Raw genomic sequence first — 19570 nt, forward strand, 5'->3', positions numbered from 1 at the left:
TGTTGTTTTGAGGTAGGGTCATGCTCTGGCCCAGACTGACCTGGAATTCAGTATGTAGTCTCAGAGTGGCCTCAAACTCACAGCCGTCCTACTCCTCCTGCCCCAATGCTGGGGTTAAAGGCGTGTGCCACCACACCTGGCCCCTGACTGTATTTTTTGATAGGACAAATTCAGTCTGTAATAACAAATCACAGTAGCAAATGCTAAATCTGAGTCTGAACAAGAATTCTGTGAGAACTCCCGCCTACTGCCAGGCGTAGTGGCGCACACTTAATCCTGGCACGCGGAAAGGAGGAATGCTGTGAGTTCAAAGGCCAGCCTGAGTTACAAGTGAGATTCTACCCTGAAGCCCCCCTCCAAAAAAACAAAAAAAAAACCTCCCCACCTCTTTAGCTGAAGAGATTGCACATGCATCTGGAGTTCGTCTGCAGTGACTGGAGGCTCTGGTGTACATATTCTCTTTTGTACCTGTTTCTCTCAAATAAAATATTTTTTTAAAAAAAGAAGTCCCATCTCTAGTCTCTGAGAGATTGTTTAGTGACTAGTTTACTGCTGAATGTCGATACTACCTTGCAGGCTATGGAATATGATTTGAATGTTGGTGAGGTCACACCGCCGCACAAGCATTTTTATGCAGGGGCTCATTTAACACACTACAGACGAGAGACTGTGGCCCACGGGGAGGAACCAAGATTTAGAGTCATCACAAGTTTCAACTTTTCAATGTGAGACTGCCCGTGCTGGGCGTTCTTCACATGTAGAAGACATTCCTGGAGCTGTCAAGAACCTAAAGGCCGAATGCCACAGCCTGAGCTGAAGTGTCAGGAAAATTCAATATGGAACCAGCCATGATGTGGGCTGAGAAAGAACAGATGAGGTGATATTATCTAGAACAGAAATCTGCATTTTACCCACCACGTGCTCATCAAGAAGTAGCTCAAAGGTGGGACGAATGCTTAACATGTCCATGGTCTGGGTTAGACCTCGGCACCACAAGTTTCGGGAAGTATGAACTATTGGAAAGAATTTCAGAACCTGGAATGGTGTCACACATCTGACACCGCCTACATGGGAGGCTAAGACAGTTAGACTGTTAATTCCAGGCCAACCCAGGCAAAGGGCCCTGGTCTCAAAACCAAACCAAACGACTGAAGTGGAAGTCCAAGTGGAACATGGTGACTCGTACCTATGACCAAGCACTTGGGAGGCAGAGGCAGGTGGGTTGCTACAAGTTTAAGGCCAGCCTAGACTCCAGAGTGAGATCCTATTCCAAAACAAAAATGTGGCAAAATTCAGGGAATCTTAATAAATGGAGAGGGAAGGTGTTGAGTAGCTTATATGGCAATACTATGTGCTTTAATTTCCTTTGCTATGAACTAGCTCAAAACGTGAGGGGCAGAGGGTCTCTCTTCCATTCTGAGGGGATCTGATGAAGACATGGGGCTTTGTGTTCAGCTAAGGTTCCAGGCTTACCTAAGCTTGCCTTTCAAAGAATCAGTAGGAAGTGAACAGTTTAAATCAAAATTATAGTCCTAATGTCCTGGTCTATCCTTGAAGCAAAGTAGTAGTTTTGTAGTTAGGAACTGTGCAAATGTATGAAGTATTCATATTTAGCACAATAAAAACATTATTTAGCACTTCCAATACATGTAAATCTAATAAACCTCTGGGTCTATAAACATCTGAAATTTAGCAACTTGATTTTATTTTGGTTTTTCAAGGTCGGATCTCACTCTAGCTCAGGCTGACCTGGAATTCACTATGTAGTCTCAGAGTGGCAAGCCTCCTACCTCTGCCTCCCAAGTGCTGGGATTAAAGACGTGTGCCACCACACCTGGCTTAGCAACTTGTTTTAAGCTAGCTTTTATAAATCTTTTGCTTTAAAGGATCTACTTTTAAAAACATTTTACTTTTATTCACTTATTTGAGATAGAGGTGGGGGAGAGAGAGAGAGAATCAGATGCCAGGGCCTTCAGCCACTGCAAACAAACTATAGACGTGCATCTGGGCTTACATGGGACAGTCCTACCTCAGACTATTTAAGGCATGAGCCACCACACCTCACTTTGTTTTTATCCTTTATTTATCACATTTTCCAGGTTTGGATATCCACACTTGGCAAATATGGCAGTTTGTACATACATTTACATATATACACATTTAAGTTTAAAGCCCTAGCTTTCTCATTAAATCTCATTATGATCAGGCTCCTGTTTAAGAAGAGATAAAATGGTAAGATAAAATCAGGGAAAACATGAAATAGCTCTAACTGACAACACTCTGAAGCGAAATCCATCTCATTAAAATTTCTAACCTTCATCCTCAGATATTTACAGTAAAAATAAATAGAAAGCCCTTTAGATACTCAGTATGGTTTAACCAGCTAGCTAAGGCCTGACACTTTGTTGTCATTTAAGGTAATAACTCTGTGTGCATGTATATTTGTTTTTTGGACATAGGGTCTTACACTACCCCAGGCTGACCTTGAACTCACCACAATCCTCCTACCTCTGCCTCCCCAGTGCTGGGATTAAAGGCGTGCACCACCACGCCCAGCTTAAGATAATTTTTTATTAAGACATTTCATATTTCAGTGATTAAAATTTCAGGTGTTAAAAATCTTCAAAAGTAAGATTATCATTACATTTTGAAACAGAATTTTTCAGGTACTTGTCTTTAAATTACTATACAAACCCATCACAGTAACATTCAGGCTTAAGCAATATTCCTTTCCCTTTGAGGGGAGTGTTGGGGGAGGAGGTGCTACAGCACTAAATGAATCCAGGCCTTTGCACATTTTTGGCAAGTGCTGTTCCCTGAGCTACAGTCTCAATTCTTGGGACGGAAAAAGAAAAGACAATCATCCCCCCTCCAACATTTGGTAACTAAAGAGCAGATAGGATTAGTGTACTCTAGGTTTTTTGAATTTATTGGTCTCTGTAGGCGTTTTCCTCTTCTGTCCAGGTTCCTTATTCTGAAGTAATGGGGCAGCTCCTGGTAGACAGTAATTTCCCAAACTAGGAGGGAATTCCTATGAAGGGAAAAGTAAACATGTTTATTTTTCAGATTTTCCAATTTATAGGTAATGAAGCAGCTGATTCATTTACTTTGAATTTTTTACACAAGAAAGGGAAATGCATATTCCTAGATTCTTTCAAGATACGCTGACTAGGACACATCACATTCGGTGAGGAGGAGACTCTGGGACAAAATTTCATCTCAGGAAAATGGATGTGCAGTTCAGGTATCAGTGTAGTGCAGCCTTAATGGTTTATGTTAAAATACGCTGAAAGATGGAAAGCCATGGTCACTATCCCCTAAGCTTGAGCTCTTGTAGCATTTAAAGAGTTTTTGCCCATTTTACAACATTTAAAAAAATATACATTTACTTATTTATTCCCAAGCAGAGAAGACAGTGAATAGCTATGGGCACACCGGAGCCTAGTACCGCTGCAAGCAAACTCCAGATACATGTGCTGCTTTGTGTCTCTGGCTTTACAAGAGTACTGGGGAATTGAACCCAGGCCATCAGGCTTTGCAAGCAAGCACCTTTAATCACTAAGCCACCTCTCCAGACAGAGAGACACAATTTTAAATATTTTTACTTATTTGAGAGAGGGAGGTGGGGGCGGAAGAGAATAGGCACTCCAGGGGCCCTAGGCATTGCAAACAAACTCTGGATGTGCTACCTTGGGCATCTGGCTCACACGTGTACTGGAGAATTGAACCTAGGTCCTTAGGCTTCACAGGCTAGCAACCTGTTAAGCCATTTCCCCAGCCCTAGAGACACAATTTTTAAAGGCTAAGACAACCACCATCACATAACAAGCAAAACTTATATCCTTCTCTGCCTGTATCCAGACCCTTGCAAGGTTTTGGCTTTTATACCTTCTCTAACATTGAGATATTTCCTTCTTTATTTTTGTCACAAACATGGAAGACTACATAAACCACAATAAGTCAACAGAAAATATCAATTACATCTCGATTCAGACATTCTATAGGTAACAATCATAAATTTTGTCTAAAATATATTAAAAGCAACTTTCATAAGACCTGAAGAATAAACAGAACTACGTAAGAGTTGACATTTGGAAAATAGTATGGGGCAAGTTTCCCTTTTGCGTTTTTGTTTTTTTGAGGTAGGGTCTCACTCTGGCCCAGGCTGACCTGGAATTCACTATGTAGTCTTAGGGTGGCCTTAAACTCACAGGAATCCTCCTACCTCTGTCTCCCGAGTGCTGGGATTAAAGGTGTGCACCACCACACCAGGCCCTTTTACATTTTTTAAAAAGGGCTTTTTTAGTCTGCCTGGTCTATCATACAGGCTGGCTAAAACAGTACAAATTGTTTCAACAACCATACAGGAAGGCAATTACATATAACCCCTGGAAAATAAGGTGGGAAGCCCCAGAAAAGAAAACAAGGGGTGGGAAGCCCCAAATCAAGTATAGGGAGCCCTGCCCAAAGCATTGCCTTTTCTCAAACTTTAGATGTGCTGTGGAGACTAAAGGCTAACAGAATTTGAACTAAAGACAAGTTTTTTTTTCTTTTGTAGAAGGCCAATTAAGTAAACTGCGAAACAAAATTGTAAATAAAATAATTATCTAGGGTTTCTACAACTTATTTATGATATCCAAGAGAGTCATGTAGGCCAAACCACACAACAAGCAGAATAGGACCCATCTTTAAGATATAACCAGAGTCACTCCAAAGAAACAGAAATACAAAAAGCCAGACATAGTGGCTCACACCCATAACCGTAACACTTGGAGTTGCTGGCCAGGGAGGTCACTGATGCCCCCAAAACATTACAGGCTATTGCCTAGACTCTTGGTTTCCCACCAGGAATAGATGTTAAAACCCTATTGCTGAAGACTCCGCATACTTGGACCGCAAGGTACTGACAAATCCTGCTGGAGCTGAGCTGAAAGCCTCCTCCCTGTAGACCAGCTGACAGAAAGCTGGAAAAAGCTACATTGCATGAAGTTCCATGGGAGAGAAAGAAATTACCAGTGGAAAAAAACAACAGTGGACACTGTAAGCCTTTTATTTGGCCAGTCAGGCCAAATGAGCCAACAGGTGCAATAATGTCTGTTATGGGGGAAACCAATTGCTCTGTAATTGGAATGGAGGCCTGCTCCATGGGAGGGACTACATCCCTAATACTGAAAACCTACAACAGCAGTAGTCATGAGCCCTAGAGGTGTTATATCTTCCGGTGTTGGGCTAAATGTATATACTATGCTCACCAAACTGTCCAGGAAGCACTTCTCTTAATGTTCATACTGGTATATTTATGCTACTCTCATTTTTGGTAGAGAACCTTCTCTTTTCAGATGGCAGTGACCTTGGGATGACTCAGGAGGCATCATGGTGCTGAGAATAAGTGACAGAGTGCTCAGCACTGAAATATCTCTATCACACCTTCCAAGGTTCAGGGCCCATTGCAGAATAGGTGGTGGAAAGAATTTTAAGAGGAAAAGGAGGAGAAAGACTCCTTACAACATGCTCCTCCAGACACAAAATGGCCTGGGTATCCATGACCTCCCAGTGCCTGATACTGCCTCCACAAGACCATCATAATAGGAAGAAAAGATGATGACATCAAAATAAGAGAGAGACTGATTGAGAGTGGACTTTCAAAGAGGAAAGCGGGGATACGGAGGGAACTACCATGGATATTGTTTACAATTATGGAAGTTGCCAATGAAAAAAATTTTTTTTTAAAGATGCGCTCAAGCCGGGCGTGGTGGCGCATGCCTTTAATCCCAGCACTCGGGAGGCAGAGGTAGGAGGATCGCTGTGAGTTCGAGGCCACCCTGAGACTACATAGTGAATTCCAGGTCAGCCTGAGCCTGAGCCAGTGAGACCCTGCCTCAAAAAACCAAAATAAATAAATAAATAAAAAATAAATGAAAGATGCACTCAAGGCCAGCCTAGGCTACAGATTGAGACCATCTTTCAAATCAAAAACATAGGCACACCCACAACTCATACAGGATCTATATGCTGACAATTATTACATACTCACAGAAAATCAGAGACCTGATCTGATAGGCCATGTTTACTGATCACAATGCATTGAAGCACTCAATTCAATATGGTGTTAAAGTCAATGCAATCCATCAAAATTCCAGTCAGGTTTTTTGTTCATATAAACAAGATTATTATACTTGTTTTGAAGTTTTTTTCCTCAATTTTTATTAACATTTTCCATGATTATAAAAAATATCCCATGGTAATACCCTCCCTCCCCCACTTTCCCCTTTGAAACTCTACTGTCCATCATATCCCCTCCCCCTCTCAATCAGTCTCTCTTTTATTTTGATGTCATGATCTTTTCTTCCTCTTATGATGGTCTTGTGTAGGTAATGTCAGGCACTATGAGGTCATGGATATACAGGCCATTTTATGTCTGGAGGGAGCACGTTAAACAAGATTATTTTAAGTTTTCTATAAAACGTACAGTTAAAAAAGCCAGCCAGGGGCTGGAGAGATGGCTTAGCGGTTAAGCGCTTGCCTGTGAAGCCTAAGGACCCTGGTTCGAGGCTCGGTTCCCCAGGTCCCACGTTAGCCAGATGCACAAGGGGGCTCACGTGTCTGGAGTTTGTTTGCAGAGGCTGGAAGCCCTGGCGCGCCCATTCTCTCTTTCTCCCTCTATCTGTCTTTCTCTCTGTGTCTGTTGCTCTCAAATAAATAAATAAAACAAAATTTAAAAAAAAAAAAAGCCAGCCAGGTGTGGTAGAACACATCTTTAATTCTAGCACTCAGGAGGATGAGAGGTTTGAGGCCAGTCTGGGGCTAACAGTGAGACCACACCTCAAAAATAACAACAACAACAACAAAAAAACAGGTAGGTATTGTGGTATACACCTTTAATCCCAGCACTGGGGGAGGCAAGACCCTACCCTGAAAATCCCCCCCAAAACAAAACAAAAAAATTTTTTAAAAAAGGAAGAAAACCCAAAACCAAAGAAACAAAAATGGTTAAAAGATCATAGAATACCTACAGCATTCTTGCAATGGGCTTACTAAGTCCACTTCCAACAGCCACACTAGTACATGGCTGCAGATGGAAAGACACACATCATTGATACAGCAGAGGGAATGGGCCTGCCAGGCCCTCCGGCCACTGCAAACAAACTCCAGGCATATGAGCCACTTTGAGCATCAGGTTTTATGTGGGAACAGAATCTGGGTCATTAGCTTTTGCAAACTAATTACCCTTCCCCCCACCAAAAACAAATTCACACACACAAAAACTCTCACATTGTTTACTCAAAATTTATGATTTTGTATTGGGCCAAATTCAATATAGCTATCTGCAGGTGGCCTGTCTGCATTAGCTAAGTAAAAGTTTGATAACAAAACCACATCCATAATCAGACTTCATTAAGAACCCAGGTTCAGTCCCCCAAGACCCACATAAGCCAGATGCACACAATGGCACACGTATCTGGAGTCATCTGCAGTGGCTAAAGGCCCTGGAGCACCCATTTTCTCTATTGCTATTTGCCTCCCTGTCTCTCAAATAAACAAAGAAATAACATATTTTTAAAAAATGAAAAAATTAGGAGCTGGAGAGATGGCTTATCAATTAATGTACTTGCATGCAAAGCCTAAGGGCCAAGGTTTTATTCCCCTATCTACTCTGGCCAGATGCAAAAGCTGAGCTGAAAACCTCCTTGCTATAGACCAGCTGACAGAAAGCTAAAAAAATCTAGGCTGCAAGCAGTTCAATGGGAGAGAAATCACCAGTGAAGATACTCAACAGTGGACACTGCAAGCCTTAAATTTGGCCAGCTAGGCCAAATGAGCCAATGGGTGCAATAGTGGCATGTCTGTTATGGGGGAAACCAACCACTCTCTAATTGGACTGGAGGCCTGCTCTATAGGAGGGAATACATGCCTGATACTGAAAACCTACAACAGTGGTAGTCAGGAGCTCTAGGGGTGTAACATCTGCTGGTGTCTGGCTAAACGTATACACACTGTGGTCCCCAAACTGCCTGGAAAGTGCTTTTCTTACTGCTCATACTCATGTATTAACGCTACTCTCACTTTTGGTTAGAGAAGCTTCTCTTTTCAGATGGTGGTACCAGATCTTGGGGCGACTCAGAAGGCACATGGTTCTGAGATATAGTGAGAGAAGAGTGCTCAGCACTGAAACTTCTCTATGCCACCTTCGAAGGCTCAGGGTCCACTGTGGAAGAGGAGGTGGAAAGAATGTGAGAGCCAAATGAAGGGTAGGACTGCTTACAATATACTCTTCCAGATACAAGATGTCCTTGGTATCTGTGACCTCACAGTACCTGACACTACCTATACAGGACCATCATAAGAGGAGGAAAAGATGATGACATCAAAATAAAAGAGACTGAATGAGAAGGGGAGGGGATATGATGGAGAGTGGAGTTGCAAAGGCAAAGTGGGAGAGGAATAACCATAGTTTTATTGTCTATAATTATGGAAGCTGTCAATAAAAAAATAATGTATATATGTATGTATGTGTGTGTATATATATTTTAGAGAGAGAGCAAATGAGAAAATGGACATACCAGGGCTTCTAGCAACTGGAAACAAATTCCAGACACATGTACCACTCTGTATATCAGGCTTACAGGGGTAGTAGGTTCTTAGTGTTCACAGGCAAGCACCTTAACTGCTAAGCCATCTCTCCAGCCCACTTAGATTTTCTTTATAAAAGCTTACACTTCCATGCTGAATATGCAAGTGTCTATTATAAAGAGTATAATTTAACCCAAAAGATGCTGAATAGAGAATAGCAGGATACTATTAATAACAAGGACAGGGTTTTGATCCGCGCTTATTCTCTATAAATATAAGCACATCTCTGGTAACAAGTGAAGGCCGGCTGTCACAAACCTGTGTAAGATAATCAGCGATGTATTCTGTTTTCAAGCAGTGCACGTTCTGGGCAGCAGCCTCAGCTATGAAAACTCCTGATTCATCTGGTTTCAGTTTATTAAAGTCACAAAAGACATGCGTAGCCTCTTTAAACAGAGGTGCAGAATGACCAGAAAACACCTAGAGAGGAAACAAGAAGTATCACTCTACCAGTATTCTAATGCAGCCACCTCTGTAACACTTATTTGAAAAATTGTGATTTCAAAAATAGAGGAAGGGCAGGGGATTTAACTCAGTGTAAGAGTTAGGTACAGCAAGTGCAACACTAGGTTCAATTCTCAGCATTGAAAAAAGAAAAAAGAAAAACTGAAAAGTGATCACAAAAAAATAGAAACCTTGGGTAGTAAGGCAGTATATTGAGTCAGTACAAACCTTTGCTCCTCCTGCCTGAAGAAGACGCTTAAACCCAGCTTCTCGGGGCTGATCAACGCGCAAAATAACCTTCCAACCACTAAATGCTCCCTGTAAAGAAAGTATTAACCAGTGTTGAAAAATCATGGTAAAACAAATGGTACGTTCATTATCTCCCCCCCGCCCCCAACTCCAAGACAGTGTCTCACTCTAGCCTAGGCTGACCTGGAATTAGTCTCAGGGTGGCCTCCAACTCATGGTGATCCTACTACCTTTGCCTCCCAAGTGCTGGGATTAAAGGTGTATGCCACTATGCCTGGGTAATAAATTATAATATCTGATAACTAGTATCATTTTACAATGGTGTTAAAAATAAACATTTTCAGGGCACTGGCACTTAATTTTTGATTTTGTGATCCTGGGAATCAAACTTAGGGACTTGTACATGCTAAGCAGATCTACCACTAGGCTATATTCTCAGCAGGATACTTGCAATGAAAATGCAAAACAAACATATCTGATTTCTCAATTAAAAACAGATTCAAAGACCTTGATGTAACACCAGAAACTTTCCAACTGTTAGAGGAAAGCATAGGAAAACTCTTCAAAATATAGACAAGAGCAGGGACTTCCTTGTCAAGATGTGAAGAGCCCAGGAGACAAGAAGTGACCAGTGGGACTGCATGAAATAGAACAGCTTCTGCCCAGCAAAGGAACAACCAACCACCCAGAGCTCAGAAAGCCTAAAGGATGAGGAAATCTTTGCTCATTATACATCCAACAAGGGATGTTCGTTTGTTTGTTTTTGTTTTTGGAGGTAGGGTCTTGCTCTAGACCAGGCTGACCTGGAATTCACTGCATAGTATCAGGGTGGCCTCAAACTCACGGCAATCCTACCTATGTCTCCCAAGTGCTGGGATTAAAGGCATGTACCATCATGCCTAGCAACAAGGGATTTTTTAAAGATAAAGATTTAAAGATAATTAGTATGTAGGTTCTACAAAGAACCCCAAAACACTTAACATCCCTCCACCCCTTCCTGTATGCAACCCCCCCACCCACACTGAAACCAACTGTAGTGGTTTACACTTATAATCCTAGCACCTGGGAGGTAGAGAATAAGAGATCAAGAGTTCAAGATCATCCTCAGTTATAGCAGGAGCTTGAGCCCAACCTAGGCTACACAAGACACTCTCTCAAAAAACTAACAAGCACACAGTTTTAAAACAAAAATGTTGTAGGCAAAATCTGCATATTTCATCAGCTTAAAAAAATAATAATAGGGATGGAGAGATGGTTTAGAGGCGCTTGCCTGCGAAGCCTAAGGACCCATATCTGAATCTCCAGATTCTTACTTAATTAAGCCAGGTGCACATGGTGATGCAAGTGCACAAGGTGGTGCATGCACCTGGAGTTCAACTGCAGTGGCTGGAGGCCCTGGTGTGCCAATGCTCTCTCTCACTAAAAAAATAAAAGTAACTGACTAATTAAGAGAAGAAATGATGACAATGCTGGCCAGGATGTGGGCAGAGAGGAGCCCCTATATATTAGTGGGAGTGCAGTCTGGTGCTGCTGCTATGGAAGTCAGTTGCTCAGAGAAAGGAAATGAGAGAATGTCATCCATCACAACACACCAGTAAAGTATGAGAAATAACAAGAGTGCACTGAAGGCTGGTGAGATGGCTTAGTTGTCAAGTGTACTTTCTGGAAAAGCACAAGGGCCTGAGGGGTCTAAGAGTGCCCAAGTTCAAATCTCCAGATCCCATGTACAACCACATGGCATGGCTATGCACATCTGTCTTGTATGAGAGCAGGGAAATGAGAATTGTTGGTGTCATGCAAGCTCTGGAGTTAGTAAAAAGAGACTCCAGCTAAAATAAGACCAGGTGGAAAAGCAATGGAGTGCATCACAGATGTTCCACAAGCAAGCAACCCATGATACTCATGTGCATATGGGACACAGACACGTGCATATATATACCCCTCCAACCACAGAAGCAAGGAAAAAAACCTACATTTAACTACACACACACACACACACACACACACACACACACACACACACACACCCCATGAAAACAGAAGGGAGATTATTGGGGCTGGGTGCGAGGGACCAGTAAGAGCACAAGATGAACAGGGTACACTGGAGGAAGTGAAGAGGAGCAAAGTACAATGATAATCAAATTATTTGGTCAAGTATATTCTTAAGAAAAAATCAAGTCACAAGACTAAATATCACTTATATTATTACCTATATAATTTATACATTAATACCTCAACAATGCCTGATTCTCGTGCTTGCTGGATTTTTTTCCTCCATCTTATTGCTGCCAGCGCTAGGTTTCGCTGATGGTCAGTGACACCAGTCAACACATCAAGTATGGAACTATTTCCCCATTCGTAGTCTTCTTCCTAGAGAATTAGTTCAGGGGGCTTGTGAGTTTCTCGAATACAGAGCATATGCTACATACAGGTTTCTGGCCTCAAGCAGAAGATGAAAGATGTATGTTCAAATGCTACAGAGTACTAAGGAAATATAGATTCATCTGGTTTTACATTAAAGAGCCAACTTAATAAAAATTAGAAATATAGGGCTGGAGAGATGGCTTGGTGGTCAGGGCTCTTGCCTGCAAAGCCTAAGAACTCATGTTTGAATCTCCAGGTCCCACGTAAGCCAGATACAGTGACTCAAGTGCATGATGTCACAAATGCACACAAGAGGGAGCATGCATCTGGAACTCGTTCACAGTGGCTAAACGCCCTGGCATGCCCATTCTCTGGATCTCAAAATAAATATGAAAGAATTAGAAATAGGCTGAATACCTTTTTAAGAAACACATCCTTGGCCAGGCAACAGTATTTAGGTTATTTGGCTTCACCTGCTACACAAGTAACTTCACAGGAGGCTATTCTGAGAAGAGGCACAACTGACCGCAAGCTTCACAATCTGTGGGTGGGTACTATGATGGTCAGCCTACGATTACTTTACTATTTAATGACTAACAATAAAAAAAAAACTTACAATGAGATAATCTTGAAACTTTCTTCTGTAAGAGAGAATTACTTCAATACAAAAGCACTAACAGAAAGTCACAATGAAAGCCAGGTGCGGAGGCAGAAGTAGGAGGATCAGTGAGTTTGAGGTCACCCCAAGGTTACATAGTAAATTCTAGGTCAGCCTGGACCAGAGAGACCCTATCTCAAAAAGAAAAAAGTCAAGTCACAATGAAATCTACTGTTTTGTATGCCAACTAAATTAAAATAAAAAAGAAGAAAAGTGAGGGCTGGAGAGAGAACTCAGTAGTTAAGACACTTGCCTTCAGAGCCTAACAACTTGAGCTGGATACCCCAGTACCCATGTAAAGCCAGATGTACAAAATGACACATGCATCTGGAGTTTGTCTACAAAAAAAGTGGCTGGAGACCTTGGCATGTCCATTCTGTCTCTTCTCTCTATGCTTGCAAAAAAAAAACTTTAAAATATATTTTAAAAAAGAAAACCCAAGCACGGTGGTGCATGCCTTTAATCCCAGCATTTGGGAGGAAGAGGTAGGAGGATCACTGTTGAGTTTGAGGCCAGCCTGAGACTACATAGTGATAGTGACCAGGTAGTCAGCCTAGGCTAGACGAAGACACTACCAAAACCCCAAATGAGTAATTAAGTTAAAAAAAAAAAAGAATCTGATTTTGACTGTAACCTCTCTGCATTGTAAGATCATCATGAAACTGGGATAATTTTACTAGCCTTATGTAGCTATTTCGACTATACACATCATCAGGGAATAAAATGGAACCTCTTAAGATATTTACTTCATTTTTAGGAAATTGTTTTGTTTTTGCTTTTGTTTTTGGAGGCAGGGTTTCACTCTAGTTCAAGCTGATCCAGAACGCAGTCGGTAGCCTAGGCTGACCTCAAACTCCTGGTGACCCGATCTCTTACCTCAGCCTCCTTAGCCTTGGGCTTAAAAGCTTGTGCCACCACCACACCAGGCTGAGACATTCCTTTCGAGAAAGACCAACTGCATGAGAAGGTGGTACACACCTGCACGAAGTGTCCAGCAGTCCTGCAGGCTTCAAGGTAGGAGCGATGAAGCACCCACTTCCCAGCTGCCACACAGGCTAAGTACTTCTCATTGCGGAGTGGGTACCCCACGACAATGTGCGTGCAGCTGGGGTCACAGCACTGCTTCTCTATCACCACCCCACCTGCGGTAAAGAAGCACTGGTTACCGTACTCCTTTTCTTGTCTTCTTTCAGAAAACTATGCATGAAATGACTTCTTTTTACTTTTCAAGATGTGGCTACTAGACAGCGCCATATGACAATACACAGCTCGTGCCCCACTTGTACTGGACAGCGCTGCTATGCACACCTGTCACTCTTCCAGTATGTCACTCCTAGGTGTCTGATGGGCAGTCTACAACTAGGGGTAAGGAAACGTTCTGGGAGGAGTGCTCTCTGGCAGCGATTACCCTTTAATATACAAGTCTCATGCAGCCCAGGCTGGCCGCAACTTTCCTACGCAGCCAAGAATTACTTTGATATCCTCTACATGCATTACAGGCATATACCCCATACTCCCACCCCATCCCTGCCTGCCTGTTTCTCTCTCTTTCTCAAATAAATAAATAAAAATATTTAAAAAAATAAAAAAAAATCAACTCAGCCAGGCATAGTGGTGTACACCTTTAATCCCAGCACTCAGGAGGCAGAGGCAGGAGGCTCACAATGAGTTCGAGGCCACCCTGAGACCACACAATGAATTCTAGGTCAGCCTGAAGCAGAGTGAGACCCTATCTTGAAAAACCAAAATCAACAATCAAAGCAACAACAACAAAGAAAAAACCTCTAAGGCTAACTCAATATGTAGACTTAGGGCTAGAAAGATTGCTCAGTAGTTAAGGCACTTGCTTGCAAAGCCTAATGATCCTGGTTCAAGTTCCCACAATAAAGCTGGATATACAAGGTGGCACATGTGTCTGGAGTTTGTCTGCAGTGGCTGGAGACCTTGGCACACATATTCTATCTGCCTCCCTCAAATAAATATTTAAAAAAAATATGTAGGCTTAGGTAAGTTACCCACATTTTTTCTCAATTTCTACACATTGCAAACGATAGAATTAGACTACAAATAAAGGTTACTAAAATAACATTTTAAAGTAAGATACTGGTACCTAATTTTTCAATCAGGTGGCAATAATCAATCCGTTCTTGAGGGTTCAGAGATGACATCTGAAATATGTACTGTTTTTTAAGCTCCTTACGAGTCTCCTCTAGAATTTCAACCTGTAAGGGAATAAATAGTTTTATTTTAGAAAAAAAGTAACAATGAAAATCAAGGATAGTTATTTTACAGTAGCATTCTAGTCTTCTAAATTATCATAATAGCAATATCCAAAAGCAGTATCAATACATCCAGTGAGGAGAAACAGGAGCAAGATAGTTTTTTTATAGACAGCCAGGAAAAAGGCCCAGGCCCTAGGATGAGAAGATGCCAGCCAGCCTGCTCTGGCAAACCAGGACTGTCTATCCAGTCTCATCTAACATGGCTGCCAGCAATACTCCCCAGAAGAACTTCTTGCCTTCCTCAGCTCAGCACACCTAGGAGGGACCACCCTCCTGAGCTAGTTCACAGTCCATCCCTTGAGAACACTAACCAATCAGGTCAGGCCTCTCCTTACACACCTGAGTCCAATAACAAGGCTCTCCCTAATTGGATATCTGATCCATACAAGGAAGCCTAACCACATGGGCAAGACTTTTTTGTTTTTGAGGAAGGGTTTCTTTCTAGCCCAGGCTAATCTGGAATTCACTATGTAATCACAGGTTGGCCTCAAACTCACAACAATCCTCCTACTTTGGCCTTCCAAATGCTGGGATTAAAGATGTGCACCACCATGCTGGCTAAAAAAATTTTTTTATTAATTTATATGCAAACAGAGCAAGAAAGAATGAGTAGAAATGGGCGTATCAAGGCCTCTTGCCACTGTAAATAATCTCCAGATGCATGCCTCATGGATACTGGGAAACTGAACCAAGACTGCCAGGCTTTGCAAGTAGGCACCTATAACCACTACCGCATCTTCCCAACCCCAGGTAAGCCTTTTGTTCTGCCTGTGATTTCACCTGAACAGCAGAGCGTAAGTCTATCTGTATGTACCTTTGGGGGAACACTTCCTTCCACCTGTTTGCATTCTGTATGAGTCTTGCTTTGGAGTGCTTTCTTGATTTGTCACATGTATGATTTTTCTTCGATTTGAATCCTCACTATTTCTCAATCCTCTCTGGTCTTTCGTGTAAAGGAGATCTACTGGTTCTTATGTTCTGCCTTCCACCTGTGGTGGATGTGCCTTCTCCAGAGCCCCTTCACCCCAGGAGATTTTTCTGTGCAAGGAGGAAAACTCTGAGTTTTCAGACTCAAGATCCTCCCTGGATTTTAATTCCCCTACAATAAACCTCATAATTCATAATTTCTTCCTAAATAAACTTAATAATCTATACTTTACCCATTTCAGAGCTGGTTTTCTCAAGTATTTCTTAAAATGGAAATGAACCCAATGGTTAGTGTTCATAGGTCTGGAAGGAACACCCCCCCTCCTCAGAGCCCCAAAATCTTGCATCACACCAGTATCAACAAACCTTTTCTATGGGTTGTGGAGCCACAGGTGGGTTGGCCAGGGGGAAGGCAATGCTGGGGGCTTGAGGCGTAGGGATCAGGTGGTCTTCTTTTGTTGGAGTTTCGGCCTCCTTAGGGAGCTGACACACATTTCCACGACTACAAACAGCTGAGGGCAAGAAGATGTTGCAGTGTCAGTGTCCAAATACAACTAAGAACAAATTCTGGAAACATTTTCATCCATCTTGGCCAAAATAAAACATGAACTTTGCAATGCAAAAGGATATGTATGCCGGGGCATGGTGGTGCGTACCTATATCCCCAGCAGTTCAGGAGGCTGAGAAAGGGGGAGTTCAGGTTTGAGACTAGCTTGGGCTACAGAGTATGACTCTTATGTCAAAAACAAAAAATAAAGCCGGAGAGATGGCTCAACAGTTAAGGCATTTGCCTGCAAAGCCAAATGACCTGAATTTGATTCCCCAGTACCCACATAAAGCCAGATGTGCAAAGTGGGGTACACATGGAGTTTGCATGCATTGGCTGGAGGCCCTGACAAGCATATCCTCTCTCTCCCTGTCTCTCTTTTCTCTCTGCTCGTAAATAAAAAAAATTAAAAACTTTAAAAAAAACACATGCAAAAAGATATCCTATTTTTAGAGCTTATAAATAAATGCAACTAACCAGCTTCATATTTTCTTTATTCATTTACTTACTTACTTACTGTGTGGTTTATGCACATGTATACACAAATACATGTGCCCTGTGCATGTATGCGTGAAGGCCAGAGAAAAGTCAAGTGTCTTCCTCCATCTCCCTTCTGGGTGACTTCTTTGTGATGGCATCTCTCACTGTACAAGGAGCTGCCACATTTTGTTCAGACAGGCTAACAGAGCCCCAGGTATCCTGTTTTCACTCACCCTCTGTACTGGGGTTACACAGATGTGCAGCCATACTCAGCTTTTTATGTGGATTCAGGGCCTCAAACTCAGGCCCTATGCCACTGAAACATCTCCTCACCCCAGTAACAAATTAGCTATTGTTTCTTTTCTTTAACTAGTGACCTATCACCAGTATAGTATGACCCCAAATTTGTCAAATTAAAGCAAGTCTTCAGACAAAGTAATCAGAAGCGAAGATCAGTCCAGGTATCACCCAACACAAACAAATAATCACACAATAGGAAAAATAAAAGACAAGAAGCATTTGGTTTTCATGGTCAAGAGTTCAAGAAAGGAAAAATAGGGAAACCTAGAATAAGATCATATAATCCAAAGAACAAATTTAAGAATATACTGGTGAAATTCAGATGATTTAAAGAGCCAGGTGCAGTGGTGCAACCTTTATTTCCAGCACTTGGGAGGCAGAGGTAGGAAAAAAAAAAAAAAAAGACTAAAAGGAAAATGAGATTCCAGGAGAAAAAAAAAGCACTACCTGCACAAACGCAAAACAGGCACAGAAAGAAAGAGCAGCAGTTTGAAACAGGCCTTGAATCCTACATTCCAAGCTTACAAACCAAAATACAGTTTTCAATTTCTGAACAAAGGTTTTCATTTCCATGTACCATGCAGAGAACCACAGCCTGCATATGCATGTGCACAGAACAAACAGAGCTTCCTTATACCTTGTTCAGGAATCACTGACTCATGTAGAGGCTCTTGAAAAGGCGAATCCTCCAGCTTCTGCATTTCAACCTGAAGGTCAGAGTACTGTGTGGGATAACTGGGCCACTGCAAGTTGCTGGCAAGCCTTGCTCTTTCTTCCCTCGCGGTTGGATCATCCCAAATGATCTGCTCATTTTGGGACGGCTCTGTGTTGATATCAGGAATCACTTGCCGAGACTGCCTATGGAACAATGGAGAATTTTTTGGTTCTAGAGGTAGGGTCTCACTCTAGCCCAGGCTGACCTGGAATTCACTATGGAGTCTCAGGGTGGCCTCGAACTCACGGCGATCCTCCTTCCTTTGCCTCCCGAGTGCTGGGATTAAAGGCATGCGCCACCAAGCCCAGGCTTTAACAACGGAGAATTTTAAAATCAACAGCCTTAATGGTGCTGGGGAGTTGACTGTACATTAACCCTGATGCACAAAGTGGCATGTGTGGCTAGACTTCATAGGCAAGAGGCCCTGATGGGTTCATATTCTTTCTCTGTGCAGACAAATAAATTTAAAAAATTGTTTTTTTAAAAAAAAAAAAAAGCCTCAGGGGGCTGGAGAGATGGCTTAGCAATTAAGTGCTTGCCTGTGAAGCCTAAGGACCCCGGTTCAAGGCCTGATTCCCCAGGACCCACAAGTTTGTTTGCAGTGGGTGGAGGCCCTGGTGCGCCCATTCTCTCTCTATCTGCCTCTTTCTCTCTCTGATTGTGCTCTCAAAATAAATAAAAAAGCCGGGCGTGGAGGCAGAAGTAGGAGTATCTTTTTGAGTCCAAGGATACCCTGAGACTACACAGTGAATTCCAGATCAGCCTGGGCTAGAGTGAGACCCTACATTGAAAAAAGAGAAAAACAAACAAATAAGAATCAAGCCCTAACCCTGGTGTATAAAGTCTGTAGGTTGCACTGGGAAGATTAACTTACATGCTCACCACCCAGTACACACAAGGCATTAATACTTGCTGAAAAAATAAAGTCAGTGAATTTTCTAGCCTTCTTGTCTGTTTTTTTTTTTTTTTTTTTTGAGGTAGGATTTCACTCTAGCCCAGGATCCATTTCACTCTAGCCCAGGATCCATTTCACTCTAGCCTTGAACTGGAGTCCTTAGGCTTTACAGGCAAGTGCTTAACTACTAAGCCATCTCTCCAGCCTCCTCCTTTTGCTTTTGAGATGGGGTCTTAACTAAGTAGCCCAGTTCTTCCTGCCTCTGTCTCCTGAATGCTGACAAGCATTATTAGGTCCAGCTAATTACTTTTGTTTTCAAAAACGGTTTGCCATTTTAAAACTGAGTGTCTATTTAAATTTTTAAGCCAGGCATGGTGGCGCATACCTTTAATCCCAGCACTCGGGAGGCAGAGGATCAAGAGTTTGAGGCCACCCTGAGACTACATAGTGAATGCCAGGTCAGCCTGGACTACAGTAAAACTCTACCTTGGAAAACCAAAAAAAAAAGAAATTAAGGAAAAATTCAATTGTCATGAAAATGTTTTATTCTGAAATAACTGTTGCATTTAAAAATGAGATTTTATTTTAATTTTGTACATCAGGGAATCACAGTTAATGTTTAGAAGTGTCTGGGTCTTGGGCCTCAACTTGGCTATGTACTTGAAGTTATGATCTTCCTGCCTCCACATCCCACAAACTGGGATTACGGGTGTGTACCACCAAGCACATGCCTAGCTGGACAGATGCAGAATGATCCTAAGTTTATGGTTAGCCTTGATTACATTGAGAATTGAAGGCCAGCTTGGGTTGCAGCATGAGACCCTGTTTGGTAGGGAGGGAAATAGAGAGGCATAATGAACCTCAGGCAACTTTCCTAGAAGACAGTTTCTTAGAAGAGTATAACAGATATGGAAAGCTCCAACAGGAAATCATGTTTAAATACAAAACCATTTAAATGATATGTACGCACTCACTACTTAGTGCTAATGTGGACTGATTTCCCACTGAATCTACTTCAAATGAGGAAATCTGGATCCTATAATCATTTCTATCTCAGGAAAGGCAATTAAAAAAAAAA

The 19570-nt window shown here is 42.1% G+C and overlaps 1 protein-coding gene across 2 annotated transcripts in view; it reads right to left on the reverse strand.

Moving 5' to 3' along the window:
* Window positions 1–2065: 2065 nt before the first annotated feature.
* Topbp1 (DNA topoisomerase II binding protein 1) overlaps window positions 2066–19570 on the reverse strand; it is a 62070-nt gene continuing 44565 nt past the window's right edge. For both annotated transcript variants that reach the window (XM_045136568.1, XM_045136569.1), the window contains exons 21-28: window positions 17520–17740; window positions 15922–16067; window positions 14457–14568; window positions 13325–13488; window positions 11557–11694; window positions 9304–9393; window positions 8890–9051; window positions 2066–3031 (exon numbers count right to left, since the gene is read on the reverse strand). In XM_045136568.1, coding sequence (XP_044992503.1) covers window positions 2903–3031; window positions 8890–9051; window positions 9304–9393; window positions 11557–11694; window positions 13325–13488; window positions 14457–14568; window positions 15922–16067; window positions 17520–17740 — 1162 coding nt within the window. In that variant the 3' untranslated portion in view covers window positions 2066–2902. The remainder of the gene's footprint in view (window positions 3032–8889; window positions 9052–9303; window positions 9394–11556; window positions 11695–13324; window positions 13489–14456; window positions 14569–15921; window positions 16068–17519; window positions 17741–19570) is intronic.

Source organism: Jaculus jaculus, chromosome 17, assembly GCF_020740685.1.
Source record: "Jaculus jaculus isolate mJacJac1 chromosome 17, mJacJac1.mat.Y.cur, whole genome shotgun sequence".
Classification (NCBI taxonomy): domain Eukaryota; kingdom Metazoa; phylum Chordata; class Mammalia; order Rodentia; family Dipodidae; genus Jaculus; species Jaculus jaculus.